Source organism: Cherax quadricarinatus, chromosome 25 (assembly GCF_038502225.1).
Source record: "Cherax quadricarinatus isolate ZL_2023a chromosome 25, ASM3850222v1, whole genome shotgun sequence".
Taxonomy (NCBI): domain Eukaryota; kingdom Metazoa; phylum Arthropoda; class Malacostraca; order Decapoda; family Parastacidae; genus Cherax; species Cherax quadricarinatus.
In genome coordinates this window covers 8,132,454-8,149,953 of record NC_091316.1, presented here as the reverse complement: position 1 = coordinate 8,149,953, position 17,500 = coordinate 8,132,454, and the positions used below count along the sequence as shown (strand labels likewise).

At 38.7% G+C, this 17,500-nt stretch overlaps 1 protein-coding gene across 10 annotated transcripts in view; it reads left to right on the top strand.

The window, feature by feature from the left end:
* Positions 1–17,500, top strand: part of EcR (Ecdysone receptor) — a 502,071-nt gene that overhangs the window by 415,995 nt on the left and 68,576 nt on the right. For all 10 annotated transcript variants that reach the window (XM_070088599.1, XM_070088597.1, XM_053778518.2 and 7 more), the window contains one exon: positions 1,878–2,048. In XM_070088599.1, the coding sequence (XP_069944700.1) occupies positions 1,878–2,048 (171 nt within the window). The remainder of the gene's footprint in view (positions 1–1,877; positions 2,049–17,500) is intronic.

Here is a 17,500-nt window from a genome sequence, read left to right as displayed (position 1 = left end):
CCAGAACTGAGCAACTAGAATTTGTCACCATTGAGCATCACGTTATTTTATAACTCCATCTGAATGTTTTTGGCTGCTAGTTTGGGTGGCTTCCTTATTGTTAAGCCTCGGGCTGTTGCAAGGAATCTTAAAGATATGTTGGTAACCTTTGGGTACCTTGTTACCTTTTTCCAGAGCTATGCAGACAAGACCATGACATCATAATTAGTTTACTGAAACCCCGTTACAGATACACGTGTGTTTTAGCGACGATAGGGACGGTACAACGAAGGGATACACTTAATATGAATGGTTTGAGGTTCTATGCAAGTGCCTAGGGAGGAATTAGGGACAGCCAATAGAAAACTTGAATTAGTTATAGCACTGCCAGGAGGCGAGATTTGTCTGGACATTATATTAAGCATTGTTGAGGCCATATTCTTCACTATCCCGTAGCTCGATCGCTAGCGCACCCAACTCACACACTGTGGTCCAAGGGTCTATCCCGGGTACGGCTGGAAAACATTAGGACGTGTTTCCTTAAGATACCTGCTGTCCATATTCAGCCATTAGTAAAATGGGTACCTGAGTGTTAGTCGACTGGTGTGGTTCGCATCCCGAGACAAAATTAACCTAATTTGGCCGAAATGCTATGCATGACAAGGGGCATCCTATATAGTAGTATGTCATTGATGTCAGCTGGGCCTGTATACCTTGTACATGTACCTGTAGAAATAAAGATATTATTATTATTATTATTATTATTATTATTATTATTATTATTATTATTATTATTATTATTATTACAATGGGGCTATCAAGAGTGTAGTTTTTGGGGAGAGGTGGTCTGATTAAGGAACCTGTTAGGGTATCCCACTGCCTGGCTCCTTCATTGAAATTTGGGTCATGAAGCACATTGCGACTGAGGTAGTAAAGGAGAATCATTGCCATTAATTCACTCGACACAACGCATGAAGACTGGAATGCAGGAAGTGATGTGTATTTACATTTTACTTAAATTATATTTAATATTAAATGATATGAAATATGTAATTAAAAGTCATTACAGTAGTACTCGTACTTGTAGCGGAGGTTTTTAAAGAAACAGTAAGTAATATAGTAAGAGTTTATTTACAGCAACATTTAAAGTTCTTCAGACCAAAAGATGTCACCTTACAGAGCTTTTCAAAACTCAGAGGAGCCGGGTCTAATTATTACCTGGTGGTCCGAGAAAATGGGCAAGTTACATCGCGTCTGCTGCTTATGTTCGCCTAGGAATAAATAGGTTTGTTTTGTGTATTTTATTTTATTTACAAAGCACTGTAACCTTTTGGTTATTCAGCGCTTTACATATGTTCGTTTTTAATATTATGAAATTTGCACTGTCGTAAAATACATGCTACCGATTTGACCAAGTTACTTACATATTACATAAATCATAATCACAAATCATGTAAAAATTTTCGATGTATTTTTACATTCTGCACTCAGCATTCATAATTTGCTTCTTGTCATCGACCATAAGCACCTTGTGAGTAGACTGGCATCCCTCCCAGAGAAGAGAGTCCCTACCCTGATCACAAACCACTGAAACCCTACTATCACGTTAAGGTGACCCAGCGTCGGGGACGGGAAAGGGAAGGGACAGAAAATAAGATACATATTTGTTAATTAGTCGGCGGTTGTGGGTTGCATCTTAAGGAAGGACTCCGGTACTAGTAAAAGGCATTTCTTGACTTTGTTTGGTTATGGTGAGCTGAATAACCTTACAGACGTCTATTTTTTTAGGTGGTGGATGTGCAGGTCCAACAGATTTTAAGTTTATACATATATACACACTAATTATTATCATATACCTTATCGTCTTATCTCATGTCGTGTTGTTTGCCTTCCCACAGGTCGAGATGACATGTCCCCCTCCTCCCTCACCAACTATGGCTCCGACTCTTACAACGACCTTAAGAAAAAGAAAGGCCCCATACCCCGCCAAGCGGAAGAACTCTGTTTGGTGTGTGGGGACAGGGCGTCAGGTTATCATTACAACGCACTAACTTGTGAAGGATGCAAAGGTAAGAAGAATCTTATTTACGCTCTATTAGATTTTTATATATGGAGAAGTGAGAATTTTTCCCCCCATCAAAGTCTCAGTCATATGATAATCTGCTCCGTGAATCTTTAGGTCATTAGACTCTTAGTGGTAGCGCCATAGGATTACAGCAAAGAACCCGGATTTTATCGTGGGTCTAGTAGACATGAAATTGAGTGAATCGTGGGAAGCTGGATCCTCCTCCCGGGGAGTGACAGCCGATGACCTCCCCAGAACGGAGTGGTTGATGGTGGAGAACGTGGGCATGTTTATTTACACCTTTAGCCCTTTTTCACTCAACTGTATATAGGCATCTGGGATGACGGGTGATAGTCTATCAAATCAAATCAAATCAAAGTTTATTCTCTATAAGGATTACAATGCGGGGTTTACAGATTTTGGCTATTGTGTGGGTTACATGTAATAAAATACTAATTACAGAGGGGGCCACTAGAACACCTAGCAAGGGCTAGGCCTTTCGGGCAAACTTAGATTAATTCTTAACCCTAAATTATTTCAAATTGTGGAGTAAATTGACTAAATACTAGTTTGTGAGTTTAGCTATGTGAATGCTTTTGTTTTGGCACAATACATAGTTTCTATATTGGAGTATCACAGGCAAACTTGTGACTAGTTAGGAATCATTATTTTAAGATTAAGATACGTATTTCTGTGCTTATAGTCAAATGGGTGAGCGAGTAAGTGGAAGTGAGCTGAACTTTAAAATAAGTTGAGGTAGGTTAACACATCTTAAACTGTAAATTCAAGTGAAAAAACAAACCATCTCTACCAGGTTACCTGTCCACTGTATAAAAAAATAAATGTCAAATCATGGTGATATGTGTGTGTTTAGACTTGAGCAGAACAAGCGAAATATTTACATTTATCTCAGACCGGAGGAGACTCGAACCTACGAACTTTGGGACAAAGTCTACAAACTATACACAGATTATTATTATTATTATTATTATTATTATTATTATTATTATTAATTATTATTATTATTATTATTATTATTATTATTATTATTATTATTATTATTATCATAGGATTTTACAGTTATTCTCTTATTGTAGATATTTTGTAATCATATAAATTTGTAAATATCGCTGTAATACTAGTTTCTTAAAAAAAAGTAGGCACGTGTAGTATTTTTTTTTTAATTTGACACATTCAGTTTTCGTTTGTCACCAAAGCAAGAGTGTGATACTCGGGGCATTGTTCTATCTGTGCATTCCTTTCGAAGAGGCATACTTTGATGCTGGTGAAGAGCATGATGGCTCAAGTTCTTGCTTCACACGGCTAGGGTCTGGGTTCGGTTCCCAGCGAGGGGTAGAAACATTGGGCGTGTTTCCTTACACCGTTTGTCTACGTTCACCCATCAGTAAAATGGGTACCTGGGTGTTAGTCAGCTGGTGTGGGTTGCATCCTGGGACAAAACTGACCTAATTTGCCCGAAATGCTCTGCATAACAAGCGGTCTGTATACCTTGTACATGTACTTGTAGAAATAAAGATATATTATTTATTATTATTATTATTATTATTAAGGATCAAAACTTATCTCATATTTTGCAGGTGTTATATTCCTACGCTTCTCAGTGAATGTAATTATGAGAATAATACGTTAGCATAACTCCTAAGTTAGTTATGTCGCTGTATAACATTAATGTACACATTTAACATTATTTATAGTAAAAATCGTCAGTGATATCGTATTTCCAAGTGCCTTAAATATCAGCTTTAGACGATGCACGATAGATTGTTGAGTGTCACAATGATGTTAAGCATTTAGAGTGGTTTACTATAACATTATCATCTCGTGTGTCACTGCTGATAACGTGACCTGGATAAACTAACAGCGTGTGGTAAGAAAGAGTCTGCTCTGATTCTGCGGGCGTGGGGACGCCTTGCTCTGCCATCAGAGTATACTAGGATGATGTTTCGGGGGTCAGCACTCCCGCGGCCTGGTCCATGACCAAGACTCGCGGTGGATCAGAGCCTGGTCAGCCAGGCTGTTACTGCTGGCCGTACGCAAACCGACGTACGAACCTGCCCAACTCCCTCTTTGAAGACAGCCAGGGGTCTTTGGTAATCCCCCCGTAGTATCCTAGGAGATAGTGAGCAATCTTACGCCCTTGACACAAAGCATTGTGATATATTTTCCCATCTCTTCAGAACGCTTGTCTTTTATCACTTGCAGACTTTTTAAGCAAATTTATGATTAGTGTAATTATTGTGTCCGCTGGGTACATCAAAGGTCTGGGGTCTAGTTATTACTCTTTATTTTTTTACCCTTCTGTGGATATTCTACGGTTTTAAAAGAAAGCCTGTTGCAGACTCAAATGGAGGTATAGGTGTCCAGCTCGACCGGGGTTTAGGCAAGGTCTACCTGGTCCAATTTCATTGGGGACCGTTTGTTTCCATTTTTTTTCTGTCACCTGGGAGCAAGGCTGGATACAACCTAAGCCCACGGTGACCCTTTAAACTCTGGCACATCTCTCTTTCTACACGCTGTATGACCCTTTGGAATTTAGCGCATAAAATAATAATAGTTGTGCCGTCTAAACGGCTAGTTTATTGTGCACCCCATGCTCATCTCGTAAGAGGTAGCGCAAAAAAAAAAGGATTACAGAGGTCACAGTGGGTCTTTGCCAGACCATACTGAGCATTGTTGCATCATTAGAAAGAAATATTAGTCATTTCGTATTTTACAATTACTCCATATAATGATTGAGAGCTCTCAGATCCACGGGAACCTAAAGGTAAGGCTTAATATATATCTCATGCCGCATTGACCCTTAACAATTCCAAAACTAATGCAGTGATAGCATAAACGGCTCATTCCGTCGTGGTCCTTAATAACCCAACAGCATGATTTAATGAATCACAAACTTACCGCTTGCACTTTCAAACCCCCCAAGGAAGGTTCCTTGACGCTGGTGAGGGGCTCTTGATCTAGGGAATTGGTTTTGTGCTCCGGTTCCCTGAATTGAGCCTGAATACCTTCTATCCCCCCCACATGCGCTGTATAATCCTACGGGTTTAGCGCTCCCCATGATTATAATAATGCACTTTCAAATTCAAATTCAAAGTTTATTCTCTATAAGGATTACAATGCTGAGTTTACAGAATTTGGTTATTGTGTGGTTTACATGTAGTAAAATAATTACAGAGTGTACCACTAGAACGCCTAGCATGGCTAGGCATTTCGGGCAGACTTAAATTAAATCTTAAGTTTAAAATATTACAAAATTATGAGGTAAGTTGGTATTATGGCTAAGTGACTAAATATTAGTTTGTGAGTTTAGCAATGTGAATGCTTTTGTTTTGGCACAATACATAGTTTCAGTATTGGAGTATCACAGGCCAACTTATGACTAGTTAAGATTCATTATTTTGAGATTGAGATTGATATTTCTGTTTATGGTCAAATGGGTGAGTGTAAGTGTTAACCACCAGGTGGTATTCGTGTAATTAGTTGACAGGGTGTATCAGGGAGATAAGATGTTTTCTGATGGTAGTTTTGAAGGTGATGAATGTGTCTGCAGTTTTAGAATTTTCAGGTAGGGTGTTCCAGATTTTAGGGCCTTTGACATACATTGAATTTTTGTAAAGGTTTAGTCGGACACGGGGAATGTCATAGAGATGTTTGTGTCTGGTGTTGTGCCTGTGGGTTCTGTCACAACTATCAAGAAAGCGTTTTAGGTCAAGGTTGATATTAGAGTTTAAGGCCCTGTAGATATAGATTGCACAGGCGCTGTATAATCCTCTGGGTTTAGCGCTTACCCCTTGATTATAATAATAATAATAATTGGGAACATCTAGCTTGTTTCTATTTACAAAGGGACTCCTGTCCCCCCTTTTTTTTATCACTAAACTTTGAGCAGTGGCTCAGTTGGAAGTGCACTCACCTCACACACTGTGTCCGTGGTTCAATTCCGGTCATGGGTGGAAACATTAGGCATGTTTCCCGGTGAGGGTAGAAACACTGGGCGTTTCTTGACTCCAGTTCTCTATGTTCCCATCCGTAAAATGGGTACCTGGGTGTTAGTCGACTGGTGTGGGTCGCATCCTGGGACAAAACTCACCTAATTTACCCGAAATACTCTGCATAATAAGAGGCTTTCTATATAGTCAACCTGTGACCCAATCAAACTTTGTTACTATTTAACTTCATTACCTAACAGAATACTCCATTCTACTGATTACACAGCAACACAGTAAATGACCATATGACCTGTCTTTGTAATACTCATTTGTACTAAATTGTTATCTGTTTTACAATAATTTTTGTACCACTGAATATATCATTGCTTAGTTAATCTTAAGTTAATTTTAAGCCTGCCCATAATGCTCTGCATACAAGGGGCTTTGGCATGCTGCACTTTAAAAATTGTATTCCTTGTACTTCTCTGTATCATGTTCAAATTAATAAATAAATAAATAAATAAATAAATAGTAGTGTCATTGATGTCAGCTAGGCCTGTATACCATGTACATGTATCATGACTCTGAAATCGTAATGGTTTGTACATGTAATTGTAGAAATAAAGATATTATTATTATTATATTACACCTGCTGTCCCTGTTCACCTAGCAGTAAATAAGTACCTGGGTGTGAGTAGATTGGTGTGGGTTGCATCCTGGGGGACAAGATTAATAATATCTTTATTTACTACAAGTACATGTACATGATATGCAGCCCTACTTGACATCAATGACATACTATTATATAGAAATCTGCTTGTTATGCAGAGCATTTCAGGCAAATTAGGTCAGTTTTGTCCCAGGATGCGACACTAGTCAACTAACTCCCAGGTACCCATTTTACTGATGGGTGAACATAGACAACCGGTGCAAGAAACACGTCCATTGTTTCTATCCTTGCTGGGAATCGACCCAGACCCTCACCGTGTGAAGCGAGAGCTTTAACCACTAGGACACTCCTCGATGACTCGCTGACTGACTGGTTGTCCTGTGTGGATAACCCTCTTGAGTTACAAACACGAACAAATATTATTTTATCCGTACACCGGGAAGCAGAGCTCGATACAGCGACAGCATAAGCTGCCAGTGGCCTTCACAAACTCAAGAAGCAGCAGGTTACCCCCCTCCCCTCTCAGGCCCTTGATCCAAGGAATTGGTGTTACATTCTATTTGTGAGTCAGACCTGATTACTGTACCTCTCATTCTCAGCGGGTTTGTTGCTTTCCCATACTGTATTGGCGTACAGTGGAAATGTTATAAGATTTAACATATAACACTACAGCCATTGTATCTACAGTAGGTAGTTGGGCTTCAAACACCTTTTATTGTACAGCTATAGCAGCACTGTATGACCCTAGTGGGTTTAGCACTTGGTTTTTATTATAATAATAATGTACAGCAATAAAGGAATGGAGTGGATTGCCTGCACATGTTAAAGCCTGTCCTAGCATGAGCCAGTTCAAGGAAAAGAGCTAAAAGGTACCTAATGAATGAAGATACAAAAAGGGAGAGTGATTTCTTGCATAGCTAACACTGGTATTTGGTATACCTGTTATTTTAAGCTGATCCTCTCCTGAATGTTAATGTGAATAACTCGGTTTACCTTATTCCTAGTGTATCTTCTTTAATTGTAAGTGATTTTCACACTTTTACCTTTTAAAGCTTAAATAATAAGATTATATATATATATATATATATATATATATATATATATATATATATATATATATATATATATATATATATATATATATATATATATATATATATATATATATATATATATATATATAAGTGAACAGTATTTAGATAAGGCTAAAGAGGTCTTTGTGGCATTTATGGATTTGGAAAAGGCGTATGACAGGGTGGATAGGGGGGCAATGTGGCAGATGTTGCAGGTGTATGGTGTAGGAGGTAGGCTACTGAAAGCAGTGAAGAGTTTTTACGAGGATAGTAAGGCTCAAGTTAGACTATGTAGGAAAGAGGGAAATTATTTCCCAGTAAAAGTAGGCCTTAGACAAGGATGTGTGATGTCACCGTGGTTGTTTAATATATTTATAGATGGGGTTGTAAGAGAAGTAAATGCGAGGGTCTTGGCAAGAGGCGTGGAGTTAAAAGATAAAGAATCACACACAAAGTGGGAGTTGTCACAGCTGCTCTTTGCTGATGACACTGTGCTCTTGGGAGATTCTGAAGAGAAGTTGCAGAGATTGGTGGATGAATTTGGTAGGGTGTGCAAAAGAAGAAAATTAAAGGTGAACACAGGAAAGAGTAAGGTTATGAGGATAACAAAAAGATTAGGTGATGAAAGATTGGATATCAGATTGGAGGGAGAGAGTATGGAGGAGGTGAATGTATTCAGATATTTGGGAGTGGACGTGTCAGCGGATGGGTCTATGAAAGATGAGGTGAATCATAGAATTGATGAGGGGAAAAGGGTGAGTGGTGCACATAGGAGTCTGTGGAGACAAAGAACTTTGTCCTTGGAGGCAAAGAGGGGAATGTATGAGAGTATAGTTTTACCAACGCTCTTATATGGGTGTGAAGCATGGGTGATGAATGTTGCAGTGAGGAGAAGGCTGGAGGCAGTGGAGATGTCATGTCTGAGGGCAATGTGTGGTGTGAATATAATGCAGAGAATTCGTAGTTTGGAAGTTAGGAGGAGGTGCGGGATTACCAAAACTGTTGTCCAGAGGGCTGAGGAAGGGTTGTTGAGGTGGTTCGGACATGTAGAGAGAATGGAGCGAAACAGAATGACTTCAAGAGTGTATCAGTCTGTATTGGAAGGAAGGCGGGGTAGGGGTCAGCCTAGGAAAGGTTGGAGGGAGGGGGTAAAGGAGGTTTTGTGTGCAAGGGGCTTGGACTTCCAGCAGGCATGCGTGAGCGTGTTTGATAGGAGTGAATGGAGACAAATGGTTTTTAATACTTGACGTGCTGTTGGAGTGTGAGCAAAGTAACATTTATGAAGGGGTTCAGGGAAACCGGCAGGCTGGACTTGAGTCCTGGAGATGGGAAGTACAGTGCCTGCACTCTGAAGGAGGGGTGTTAATGTTGCAGTTTAAAAACTGTAGTGTAAAGCACCCTTCTGGCAAGACAGTGATGGAGTGAATGATGGTGAAAGTTTTTCTTTTTCGGGCCACCCTGCGGTGGTGGGAATCTGCCAGTGTGATAACAAAAAATAATAAAAATATATATATATATATATATATATATATATATATACACATGTGTATATATATATATATATATATATATATATATATATATATATATATATATATATATATATATATATATATATATATACAGTGGTCCCTCGTTTTTCGTAATTAATCCGTTCCTGGAGGAGCTACTATAAACGAAATTTACGATTTGCGAATCAATTTTCCCCATAAGAAATAATGTAAATACAATTAATCCGTTTCTGACACTCAGAAGTATTAAAACAAAAAAATTTTTTACATGAAATATACTTGTAGTACATAAACAATACAATGGGAAATAATGAATGAAACATTAACAGCATAACACTTACCTTTATTGGAGATTCTTCTTAGTGTATGGGAGACTGGAGGAGAGAGATTGGATTGTTTACAGTTTGGAAGGGGAATCCCCTTCCAGCAACACCTCAGGTACCAATTGCTTCTCTGGGGTTGCTTCTCTCCTCTGTTTCTTAATGCCACTAGGACCACCTTGAGAGTCACTCTAGTCTTGTCTCGCAAAGTAACTGTGGAGAGAGCTCTGTTTCTGGCGTCTCTTTAACACTTCCCTAAAATGGTACAAGACTTTGTCACTGTACATATTTCTCACCTTCTTTACCACAGGCTTGGCACTAGGAGCTTTCTTTGGAGCCATGGTAGCTTATTTAGTACTTGCAAGCACTAAAATGAGTGAAATATATGAAATATTTCGTAGGAGCACTTGAAGGGACCTTCACTCACTGGTAAACAATGCCAGACTGGCTGGGTAGGGAGGCCTCCCCGACTCACACCGTGCATAAGCGTCCTGGACGAACTACTATTCGCGAGTCAACCTATGAAAAGCGAGTCCATGTTTATACGAGAATACCCCTATGATTGGCGAAATTTACGATTGCCTCCCATAAGGAATATTGTAAAGTAGATTAGTCCATTTCAGACCCCCAAACATACACGTACAAACGCACTTATATAAATACACTTACATAATTGGTCGCATTGGGAGCTGATCGTAAAGCGGGGGTCCACTGTATATATATTTATATATATATATATTATATGCAAGGAATTCGCGAGAGCATGCGAAATATACACAAACACTGATCTCTGATCTTGGCTGATACCTATCTCTAATACACCAGGGAGGAAGAAGGGGCAGCTGCCAGCTTCAGGGAGTCCCAAAAGTTGAGAAATATGAAGAACTTGCCCATCATTATATGTTTGTTCTCATAGGCTCAGAGACCATTGGCTCATGGGGAAAGAGTGCATCTAAGTTCCTCAAGGGGCTAAGCAAAATACTCAACAAGGTAACTAGGGATCCCAGGGCAGCTAGTTTTCTGTTCCAGCGACTCAGTGCTGCTGTTCAAAGGGGTAATGCCTGCTGTATTTTGGGCACATGCCCCAGCTCTGAGGAGCTGGATGAGATTTTCACATTATAATCAGTGACAGACACTTAACAATATGTACTAGACTTGTATCTCTCACACCTCGTGTACTGTATATACCATCTTTATATTAATACTGTATCTCTTAAATCTTTTGTACCATATTATGTAACAAAATACAGTGGAGCCTCGGCTTACAAATTTAATCCGTTCCATGGCCTCATTCATATCCCAATTTGTTCTTATGCTGAGTCAGTTTTCCTCATTTAAATTAATTGACATGGCATTAATCCGTTCCAGTAGAATTCCTGCTCTTAGGAGGCATGACAAAATACTTCAATATGATGCTAATATCAACTCAACAGCTTATTTATATTTTTTATTTTTATTATCACACTGGCCGATTCCCACCAAGGCAGGGTGGCCCGAAAAAGAAAAACTTTCACCATCATTCACTCCATCACTGTCTTGCCAGAAGGGTGCTTTACACTACAGTTTTTAAACTGCAACATTAACACCCCTCCTTTATATATCACAATTATTCTAATTTCACCATCACTCAAGGAATGCACAACAGGTGCATCATTGTCAGTGTTCAGCATTTCTTCAATGTCAGCTTCCTGTAACTCCATTAGCACACAGTCAAGATGAGTAAATAGAATTGCCAATGCTTATTGCTTAGGTACGTTTATTCTTTTAGTGGGTTGGATCTGTGAAGGACCTGCCTAGTATGGGCCAACAAGCCTACTGCAGTGTTCCTCCTTTCTAATGTTATTATGTACCCACGACACCAGTCATACCCATCCCCTCCCACTGATATATTTGTCCAATCTCTTTTTTAAAGCTACCCAAGGTTCTATCAAAGCTAAAACCTTGGGTAGTTTCAAATATAGGTTGGATAAATACATGAGTGAGAGGGGTTGGATTTGAGTGGGACTTGCACGTGAGTAAATAGGATTTTTAAAGCTTATTGCTTGGGGAGCGTTTATTCTGTTGGTAGGCTGGATTTGTGAAAGAAGCCAAGTATGGGCCAACAGGCCTGCTGCAGTGTTCCTCCTTTTTTATGTTCTTATGTTGATGAGTGGAACAATTTGCCTAGTATGGTTATTGAGGCTCAAACCTTGGGTAGTTTCAAATTCGTGTTGGATAATTACATGAGTGAGAGGGATTGGATGTGAGTGGGACTTGCACATGAATAAATAGGATTATCAAAGCTTATTGCTTGGGTAGCATTGAAAATTGAGTCAGGCAAATATTCTGTTAGTGGGATGGATTGTGAAGGACCTGCCTAGTATGGGCCAACAGGCCTCCTGCAGTGTATTATTATTAGTACGTATGCATAATAATAATAATTATTATTATTAACTTAGGGAAATGGAGCACAGATCCAATTCCCTTGATCAAGAGCCCCTCGCCAAGGAACCTCCCTTGAGGGGGAAGTTCGCATCCTGAAATTTTGTTCGTATCCAGAAGCAAAAAATTGATCGAGTGACTGTTCGTATCCTGAAAAATTCACATAGTGGGGGGGGGGGGGCGCATTCATAAGTCGAGGTTCCACTGTATACCTATTGGTAAAAAAAAGAATGAAAAGATGGGATGGCAGGGGAAGTGCAATATTCAGATGGCTTCAGGAAGAAATTCAAATATTCCTCCTTGAAGTTTCTTTATCTACTTCTCCGAGGCTATGGGTTCCACAATTTGCACCAGAGGTGGACCCCATCCTATATATATATATATATATACAGTGGTTACTTGGGTTACGAACAACTCCCAACTTGAACAATTATGTAAGTGTATTTTTGTAATAGCTTATGTAAGTGTATGTTTGGGGGTCTGAAACAGATTAATCTAATTTACATTATTCATTATGGGAAATTCGTTCGGTATCGGCAGTAGAACAGCCTTCTGGGACAAATTAAGTTCGTAACCCGAGGTACCACTGTACATATATATTATTGTAATCACAGACAAGTGGTACTTAATCAATAACAACACTCGAACCCATGTTGTTTTGGCCTGGCTCATGGTGAGCGAAAATCACTTTTAACTTTCTACCTTTACACACACTCCCAAACTCATCCACTAACCTTTGCAATTTTTCTTTAGTATCTCCCTTAAGCATAGTATCATCAGCAAAAAGCAACTGTGTCAATTCCCATTTTGTATTTGATTCCCCATAATTTAATCCCACCCCTCTCCTGAACACCCTAGCATTTACTTCTTTTACAACTCCATCTATAAATATATTAAACAACCATGGTGACATTACACATCCCTGTCTAAGACCTACTTTTACCGGGAAGTAGTCTCCCTCTCTTCTACACACCCTAACCTGAGCCTCACTATCCTCATAAAAACTCTTTACAGCATTTAGTAACTTACCACCTATTTCATATAATTGCAACATCTGCCACATTGCTCCCTTATCCACTCTATCATATGCCTTTTCTAAATCCATAAATGCAATAAAAACTTCCCTACCTTTATCTAAATACTGTTCACATATATGCTTCACTGTAAACACTTGATCTACACATCCCCTACCCACTCTGAAGCCTCCTTGCTCATCTGCAATCCTACATTCTGTCTTACCTCTAATTCTATCAATTATAACCCTACCATACACTTTTCCTGGTATACTCAGTAAATTTATTCCTCTATAATTTTTACAGTCTCTTTTGTCCCCCTTCCCTTTATATGAAGGGACTATACATGCTCTCCGCCATTCCCTAGGTACCTTCCCCTCTTTCATACATTTATTAAACAAAAATACCAACTACAACACTATATCCCTCCCCTGCTTTTAACATTTCTATCATGATCCCATCAGTTCCAGCTGCTTTACCCCCTTTCATTCTATGTAATGCCTCATGCACCTCCCCCACACTCACATCCTGTTCTTCTTCACTCCTAAAAGATGGTATACCTCCCTGGCCAGTGCATAAAATTATCGCTTCCCTTTCTTCGTCGACATTTAAAAGTTCCTCAAAATATTCTTGCCATCTACCCAAAACCTCCATCTCCCCATCTACTACTCCCCTACTCTGTTTTTAACTGACAAATCCATTCGTTCTCTAGGCTTTCTTAACTTGTTTAACTTCAAAATTTTTTCTCTCCCTCTCTATCATCTGCTCTCCTTTTGCACTCTTTCACCATTCTCTTTACCTTTCTTTTGCTCTCCATGTACTCTACTCTTCTTATAATGCTTCTGCTTTGTAAAAACCTCTCATAAGCTAACTTTTTCTCTTTTATCACGCCCTTTACTTCATCATTCCACCAAATACTCCTCTTTCTTCCTGCACCCACCCTCCTATAACCACAAACTTCTGCCCCACATTCTAATACTGCATTTTTAAAACTATTCCAACCCTCTTCAGCCCCCCCTCCCCACTACTCATACTTGCACCAGCCCACCTTTCTGCCAATAGTTGCTTATATCTCACCCGAACTTCCTCCTCCCTTAGTTTATACACTTTTACCTCCCTCTTGCTTGTTGTTGCCATTTTCCTCTTTTCCCATCTACCTCTTACTCTAACTGTAGCTACAACTAAATAATGATCCGATATATCAGTTGCCCCTCTATAAACATGTACATCCTGGAGCCTACCCATCAACCTTTTATCCACCAATACATAATCTAACAAACTACTTTCATTATGTGCTATATCATACCTTGTATATTTATTTATCCTCTTCTTCATAAAATATGTATTACTTATTACCAAACTTCTTTCTACACATAGCTCAATTAAAGGCTCCCCATTTTCATTTACCCCTGGCACCCCAAATTTACCTACTACTTCCACAATATTTTTGCCCACTTTAGCATTGAAATCCCCAACCACCATTACTCTCACACTTGATTCAAAACTCCCCACGCATTCACTCAACATTTCCCAAAATCTCTCTCCTCAACACTTCTCTCTTTTCCAGGTGCATATATGCTTATTATAACTCACTTTTCACATCCAACCTTTATTTTACTCCACATAATCCTTGAATTAATACATTTATAGTCCCTCTTTTCCTGCCATAACTTATCCTTCAACATTATTGCTACTTCTTCTTTAGCTCTAACTCTATTTGAAACCCCTGACCTAATTACATTTATTCCTCTCCACTGAAACTCTCCCACCTCCTTCAGCTTTGTTTCACTTAAAGTCAGGACATCCATCTTCTTCTCATTCATAACATCCACAATCATCTCTTTCTTATAATTTGCACAACATCCACACACATTCAGACTTCCCACTTTGACAATTTTCTTCTTTTTATTTTTTTAGTAATTATTACAGGAAAAGGGGTTACTAGCCCATTGTTCCCGGCATTTTAGTTGACTTTTGCAACACGCATGGCTTACGGAGGAAAGATTCTTATTCCACTTCCCCATGGATATAAAAGGAAAAGTAATAAGACCAAGAACTATTAACATAAAATCAAAGAAAACTCAGATGAGTGTGTATAAATAAACATGTACATGTATGTGTAGTGCGACCTAAGTGTAAGTAGAAGTAGCAAGACGTACCTGTAATCTTGCATATTTATGGGACAGACAAAAGACACCAGCAATCCTACCATCATGAAGAGTGCCATTGCCATTTTCAAGAGGTAGTAGGTTGGTAGACAGCAACCACCCAGGGAGGTACTACCGTCCTGCCAAGTGAGTGTAAAACGAAAGCCTGTAATTGTTCTACATGATGGTAGGATTGCTGGTGTCCTTTTTTCTGTCTCATAAACATGCAAGATTTCAGGTATGTCTTGCTACTTCTACTTACACTTAGGTCACACTACACATACATGTACAAGCATATATATACACACCCCTCTGGGTTTTCTTCTATTTTCTTTCTAGTTTTTGTTCTTTTTTATTTCCTCTTATCTCCATGGGGAAGTGGAACAGAATTCTTCCTCCGTAAGCCATGCGCGTTGTAAGAGGCGACTAAAATGCTGGGAGTAAGGGGCTAGTAACCCCTTCTCCTGTATAGATTACTAAATTTAAAAAGAGAAACTTTTGTTTTTCATTTTGGGCCACCCTGCCTTGGTGGGATACGGCCAGTTTGTTGAAAGAAAGAAAGAATATACGTATATATACATATATATATATATATATATATATATATATATATATATATATATATATATATATATATATATATATATATATATATATATATACGTATATATATATATATATATATATATATATATATATATATATATATATATATACATGTGTGTATATATATATATATATATATATATATATATATATATATATATATATATATATATATATACAAAGCTGAAGGGGGTAGGGGGAGTTTCAGTTGGGGGAAATAAATGGGATTAAATCTGGAGTATCTGAGAGAGTTAGAGCAAAGGAAGGGGTAGCAGTAATGTTGAATGATCAGTTATGGAAGGAGAAAAGAGAATATGAATGTGTAAATTCAAGAATTATGTGGATTAAAGTAAAGGTTGGATGCGAGAAGTGGGTCATAATAAGCGTGTATGCACCTGGAGAAGAGAGGAATGCAGAGGAGAGAGAGAGATTTTGGGAGATGTTAAGTGAATGTATAGGAGCCTTTGAACCAAGTGAGAGAGTAATTGTGGTAGGGGACCTGAGTGCTAAAGTAGGAGAAACTTTTAGAGAGGGTGTGGTACGTAAGTTTGGGGTGCCAGGTGTAAATGATAATGGGAGCCCTTTGATTGAACTTTGTATAGAAAGGGGTTTAGTTATAGGTAATACATATTTTAAGAAAAAGAGGATAAATAAGTATACAAGATATGATGTAGGACGAAATGACAGTAGTTTGTTGGATTATGTATTGGTAGATAAAAGACTGTTGAGTAGACTTCAGGATGTACATGTTTATAGAGGGGCCACAGATATATCAGATCACTTTCTAGTTGTAGCTACACTGAGAGTAAAAGGTAGATGGGATACAAGGAGAATAGAAGTATCAGGGAAGAGAGAGGTAAAGGTTTATAAACTAAAAGAGGAGGCAGTTAGGGTAAGATATAAACAGCTATTGGAGGATAGATGGGCTAATGAGAGTATAGGCAATGGGGTCGAAGAGGTATGGGGTAGGTTTAAAAATGTAGTGTTAGAGTGTTCAGCAGAAGTTTGTGGTTACAGGAAAGTGGGTGTGGGAGGGAAGAGGAGCTATTGGTGGAATGATGATGTAAAGAGAGTAGTAAGGGAGAAAAAGTTAACATATGAGAAATTTTTACAAAGTAGAAGTGATGCAAGGAGGGAAGAGTATATGGAGAAAAAGAGAGAGGTTAAGAGAGTGGTGAAGCAATGTAAAAAGAGAGCAAATGAGAGAGTGGGTGAGATGTTATCAACAAATTTTGTTGAAAATAAGAAAAAGTTTTGGAGTGAGATTAACAAGTTAAGAAAGCCTAAAGAACAAATGGATTTGTCAGTTAAAAATAGGAGAGGAGAGTTATTAAATGGAGAGTTAGAGGTATTGGGAAGATGGAGGGAATATTTTGAGGAATTGTTAAATGTTGATGAAGATAGGGAAGCTGTGATTTCATGTGTAGGACAAGGAGGAATAACATCTTGTAGGAGTGAGGAAGAGCCAGTTGTGAGTGTGGGGGAAGTTCATGAGGCAGTAGGTAAAATGAAAGGGGGTAAGGCAGCCGGGATTGATGGGATAAAGATAGAAATGTTAAAAGCAGGTGGGGATATAGTTTTGGAGTGGTTGGTGCAATTATTTAATAAATGTATGGAAGAGGGTAAGGTACCTAGGGATTGGCAGAGAGCATGCATAGTTCCTTTGTATAAAGGCAAAGGGGATAAAAGAGAGTGCAAAAATTATAGGGGGATAAGTCTGCTGAGTATACCTGGTAAAGTGTATG